The sequence below is a fragment of the Hipposideros armiger genome, unplaced genomic scaffold, assembly GCF_001890085.2.
Source record: "Hipposideros armiger isolate ML-2016 unplaced genomic scaffold, ASM189008v1 scaffold_95, whole genome shotgun sequence".
NCBI classification, from domain to species: domain Eukaryota; kingdom Metazoa; phylum Chordata; class Mammalia; order Chiroptera; family Hipposideridae; genus Hipposideros; species Hipposideros armiger.
Window position 1 is genome coordinate 2,536,639 of NW_017731445.1, and position 6,000 is coordinate 2,542,638.

Consider the following 6,000-nt stretch of genomic DNA (forward strand, 5'->3'; position numbering starts at 1 on the left):
CACCTGTCTTTGTAGTTTATCACAGTATCAATGATGGCATTCATCTGCTTTGTCAGTTTCGGGGGATTTGGTGATAGTTTCTCAGCAGGAGGGCGGCCTCTTCTCTTCTTAGCTTTTTCCACATCTTCTTTTGCAGGATCTTTATCCACATTTCTTCGTCTTTTTCGCTTCTTAAGCCGTACTTCCTCTTCCATTTCTTCCAAATTGCCGTCTTCAATGGCCTGTTAATAGGGAGTGGAGAAAAATTCAAGACAAGAGAATAACAAATATATATTTACATATACACAATTGGAATAATTAATATAAATGAAACAAACAAAAAAATAAATAAAAGTTAACAGTAATCAGGGGAGTAAGAAGAAAAAGGGAAGACCACCATATTGGATAAATGCATCTTTAGCCCAAGTCTATTTCATGAGTAAAATATGATGAAGGCCAGAAACATTAATAAAGAATATGACAAATATGAGAAGATCTATACATTTATGTGTTTAAAGATAACTGAATCTAAATAACATTTTGGCTCCATATAAGAAAAAGACCTTAACTATTTCATTACTGTAAGGGGGGAAAAGATAAAGCCGAAAAAAAATTTTAAAAAGTGAGTGAAGAAAAAAATTTCCCTAAGAATACATCCTTAAAATCATGTAAAGCATTGACCATTCTTCTTTAAGATTTTACATCAATTTAGTCATGATTCACAACATAAATCAAAATTGCATCCAGATTTTGTTCTAATGTAGCAATTAGTAAACAAGGAAACGGAGAGGTACAAAGCCAAATTCCTTTGTAAAGGCACTTAAATCATCTGATAAAGAACACACACACTCACAAACAACAAACACTTTTTTCCAATTACCTGCAAACGCTTGCTTTAAACCACAGCCAGCAGCACTAATGCAGAGAGATAATAAAATAGCTATAAAAACAACCAGGTATAAAAGAAACCTGTTCATAAGGCTAAAAGATCCATGTGACAGACCCAGAAGTTTAAACTTTTTTTTTTCCTGGTAAACCTCAAAACTTAAGAAAAACGAAGGGGGGGGAAACAAAAAAGAAAAACTGCAAAGAAGAAACCATAACAGATAAAAGAAAATCTGACCATGGAAAGAAAAATATTTTTTTAAAACCTTTAAATTATATTTCAAGATTGCTTTCTCACACAAAATAACTGATGTTGTTATTTGTTCCTCCTGCCTCTCAATATTGCCTCCAGTATGCAAATGCTAATCAATCCTTTCTCGTAGCTGAAAGAGCTCTAATCATAAGGCAATTACCTTCATTTCTCCACAGCACCAAACATGGCTAATATTTATGATCATGTGAGTATAACAATCAATATAAAGAGTGATTACAGCTCAGACATAATTTCTTTCACTTGTGTACAATGCCTCCTGAAAAAGAAAGGTTTTGTGAAGAAAACCTGGTGCAGAACACAAAACAACCTGGCATGCTAAAAATGCCAGTGGGATTAAAAAAAAAAATGTTTTCTATGCATCTTCCAATGTGCAAACCCATAGAAGCAACATGCACACAGACAGAACAGAATCCTAAGGGACAGTCTGAGCCTAGGCCTTAATAATCAAAAGACAATTTCCATCACGATCCTACAATGTTCAGATAACCACTATGAAGAAGGCGAGATCTGATGAGTTATGAGGAAAAAGGAAAAAAAAAAAAAAAAGCTTCACATTATTTCATTAATATTCATTTGCCTAAAAGCAGGACACCCACTATACAGCTAAACACCGTGCAGCTAAACGAAGATTAAGAAAAGGAAATTGTCCCCGCAAATCTTGGAGGCTGAACATGCTAATAATAAATACAGCATGCAAGGCTGTCAACAGTTAATGGTATTGCTCTCCTCAAGCACCCAGTTGCACACAGAAATACGGAGAACACCGGCTTTTGATGTGTTACACACCTACACATGCCTGGGATGTAGTTCTACTGAATCTTCAAGACGGCAACGAAAAAGGATATTTACCTTACCACTATCAGCAGGCCGGCTATCGGAAATCACAGTTAGTGGGGATAAAATTAACAAGCCAGCAAAGCAGCGAGCTGCTAGTCTCTTCATCAGCTGATCAGGAAAAAAAAGAGAGCTGGGGAAAGGCTATGTTTTCATATACAAGTAATTTTATTTTACTGAAAATTTAATACTGAAAGGATTGTGGATACTCAAATCTGCTGTTTCATTCTACCTACTACAAGGCCCGAAGCCTTCCTCCTTCAGCCTGTTTTAATATTGACAACTACTTATCATATTTTTTTTTTCCTTCTTATTATTCCAGGCAGCAGAATTAGAGATTTTTAGCTCAGGCGGTTTCTGATTCTTACTCGCATTTTAACAATTAAGCAATACAAAAAACAAATTAATATTCAAATTTATTTCAAAAAATTAAAATAAGGTATGCTTTTTTTTGGTATTTTAAACCTCATTTTAGAGCTTTTTAAAAAATAGGCTGCATGACTTTGGAGCAGTCTAAGATGACTTTTTTTTTTAATAAAATAATTTTTTTTCATTAAATGTATGTCAGTAAAAACAATGTGCATGTTCTCAAATGCAAATATTTTAATAAAATATGTTATTCTGCTCTTTAAAGAAAATCCCGAACAACTATGATACTTCACTTTCAGTTTCATGCTGTAAAAATTTTCATTGTTTTTCTTTTCAGTGGGATAAATGAAGAGGGGGAAGTTGTGAAAAAGATATTTCTACTCTCGCCCCCCCCTTAACTTTGCAAAAAAGGAACAAAGCATAAGCTTGTGATATTTGGACTTTTAAATCTCTAAATCTAAGTAGCTAAGAAGCGAAAACAAATTAAATTGCAAAAAGAACTAGTAAAAACAATTTTTATTACAACTGCTAATACGTGCAGATTCTTATTAAATTTAGGTTTTGGAATCACACGGAAACACACAAAGTACTGACCATTATGCCCCTTAAATTAAGGTTTTATGCAGGAATGCAGAGAGCTACAAAACATCCTCCCTCCTCCCCAAAGACTCCAAACACATCCATATGCAGGGCTTTATGTTCAGGGATTTCTAAGTAAGGGTCTTTTGCAAATGGAAATCAATTCACTAAATATTTCCTAGTGCTTTTCGCACTTAAAGAGTAGAGTAAGATTACTCCTGCATGTAAGTAAAATTATTCATGGACATTTAAAACTGTTTTTATTTTTTTTTTAAATTACTTATTAAAACTGGCTCAACTGACTACACTCAGTGCTGGGGGGTGGGCACAAAAAAAACCCCCACAAAAAACAAAAAAAAACTTGCTACACAATGCTAAAGTACTACCCCAAAAAGAATTCCCTCCCAAACCTTTTACCAGCACAATAATGAAATAAATCACAGAAGCAAACCCCCAGTTTCCGACTGGTGACGTGTTGCGCAAGAGTGCGAGCCCTAATTCAACATACAGACGGCTCCCATGCTGAACTGCCTCTAGATTTAATGAAGTGAATAGGAAGGAAGTCGGGGGGGAAAAAAAGTGTACAAATAAGAAATTAACACTTTCCTTCCCTACGCAAACGGTGAGCTACAACTACAGCGAAGTTTGGTGAGGCGCTTCTTTCCTTAAAGGCGTACTGCACCCATTTGGCTCCGGATGTCCCTAAAAAAACCCTTCGGGGGATAAAAATCCCCAGCCGAGTTAAAATAGTTAAGCATTATTTCAGCTTGCGTTTTTCCTGAATGAAGCTGGGAATTACTCCTTCCTCCACTGGATGGCAACCTTTTTTCCCTCCCTTCTCTTTCTTTCATTTTTTTTTTTTTTAAGAACACATTTTTCATGACACAGGATGTGCAAGAACAAGATACAAACGAACTCCTTCAGTGAGTTCCTTGGAAAGCTGCGTGTAGGTTCTGATAAAATGCAGGAGAGAGGTCATGCGGGATTAGCTGTTTCAGATGAACACACTTTGCAGCTTACAAAGCACAGGGCAGACCCGGGAATCGGCCACACGTGGGTCCAGCGGTGCCCCAGTCATCCTGACACACACTATGCCTTTTAGTGAAAGACGGACAGTCCAGAAAGTCAGGCATTATCCTGCTCTTCCTAATCTGTGGTGTAATGAGGTGCTTCACAATACACCACACACAGAGGAACTGGTCCATGACTATGAATAGGTAAACGGGGACGTGCAAACAAAAGCCACTAGCCAACACGGGTGCATTGTTTCACTGTGGTTGCCGTCCACACCTCAACATCTCCCAAGCCTAGCAAGCAGTGTGGCACAGCCCTTCCACTGTAGCAGGCCATTTTAGGGGAAACCGAAAGGAGCAATCCCAAAGACATCTAGACAATGCATGGGGAATTTCTTGGCTATGAAATGGTAAATTTAGTACTGTAATACTTAATTGATATTCAAATATCACATTTGTGCCCAGCAACACATTCTCTTTCTCTTTCTGGGGTCCTCCTCCCTTAGGAGCTCTAATTGGATTCCAGAAGAGGACCCCAGGATGCTTCTGGGGGTGGAAGTGGGATTACAGAGTTGAGGGCTAAGCATTAAAGAACTATGTCATGTTAATACTAGCACTTCCTATGGGCCATTCACACATCACTAAGCTTGATGCCAATATTCTGGAAGCCTAAAAAACCTCCCTAGCCCAGCTGAGAGCCTGGAAGCCAATAATACTGGTAATGATCCCCAAAACAACCAGAACAGCAGCAACAACAAAAAAGTGGAATTTTTAAGAAAATTTAAGATTTTATGCATGAGAAACTTTCTTATAATAGGAATATTTAACAACAGCAAAAAAAAAAAAAATTGAACATGGCGCCCTTGCTCAAAATAAAGCATCACTTTAGGCACTTGGTTTAACAAGGACTGAAACACTTTTAGATACAGAATTCCAGACTCAGGGCTTTGGACAATTTTAAGTTTTGATGATTACCATTCTCTAAAGCAACCTGTTAGAAAAGTACAAATAAAATCAAATTCCCTAAGGTGAAATAAGCCAGACAAAAGGACAAATATTGTATGATTCCACTTATATAAGAAAGGAGAAGAACAGTGGTTACCAGGGGTCGATGGGTGGGGGTAGGGGGATGGAAAGTTATTGATTAATGAGTGCAGAATTTCAGTTTGGGATGATGAAAAAGTTCTGGAGTGAATAGTTGGTTGCACAACAATGTGCAAAAATGTACTTTAGAAAGATTAAAATAGTAAATTTTACGTGTATTTTACCACAATAAAAAAGTCCCTGGAAAAAAAAATAAATTCTCTATATATTAAGGGGAAGATACCAACAACTGCAGGTTCATACATGTTCCTACAACCTTAACACACAGCACACAATACTAATGAAACCTTGCTAGCTTTTCTTCCAAACTAAAACCTTATAGTATTTCAACAGGTAGCACGTTCAGGCTTGCCCTGAGCAATGGTTAGAAGCCTTTTCAAAAATCCTTATGCATTCAAATATTATTAAGGAAATAGCCATGATGTACGAAAATTTCCTGTATATAGCACAAACCTATTCACCAACTTTTTTATTTTGTTCATTTGAATAACAAACATTTAAGAAAAGAGATAAGTTGTCTGAAGGCTAAGGATGTTTTAGCAATACTTTTCCCTTTTTCATGGTGGTACAATTATAACTGATGACATTATTTCATTTCTTTACTCATTTGTCAGGCAACTCAGATGCCAACCGCACTCTCAGCTCTCCCCAAGTCAGGACTGAAATGTACAATGCTGGCCATAAAAGGAAGCGAATGGGGCCACCGTTGAACTGAATTTCTGGTACAGTGAGCTTTCCAGTTTCTTTTTCAATAACTTTAGATCACTTTTGCAAAAGTGAACCAAGCCTCTCTCTCTCCCACGATGGCAGACGGAAGCTGACATAAGGAAAGCCGGGGAGAAAAAGAGAAGGGGGAGGGCCGGCTGAGTGGCACGATGGATAAGAACTGGCTTGGGACGCCAGAGGGCCCCGGTTCGGATCCCACATATGAGGGCCAGTGACACTGCCCTCTACAGCTAAGAT

At 37.5% G+C, this 6,000-nt stretch overlaps 1 protein-coding gene across 4 annotated transcripts in view; it reads right to left on the bottom strand.

Annotated features, from left to right (window-relative positions):
- LOC109384491 (probable global transcription activator SNF2L2) overlaps nt 1-3,468 on the bottom strand; it is a 46,535-nt gene extending 43,067 nt beyond the window's left edge. Inside the window, exons 1-4 of one of the 4 annotated variants that reach the window (XM_019645893.1) lie at nt 3,338-3,464; nt 1,988-2,083; nt 860-894; nt 4-221 (exon numbers count right to left, since the gene is read on the bottom strand). In XM_019645893.1, coding sequence (XP_019501438.1) covers nt 4-194 — 191 coding nt within the window. In that variant the 5' untranslated portion in view covers nt 195-221; nt 860-894; nt 1,988-2,083; nt 3,338-3,464. Of the gene's footprint in view, nt 1-3; nt 222-859; nt 895-1,987; nt 2,084-3,337 lie in introns of those variants that run through there. The other 3 variants (XM_019645891.1, XM_019645890.1, XM_019645892.1) reach the window with 3 other exon arrangements.
- Nucleotides 3,469-6,000: the final 2,532 nt, after the last annotated feature.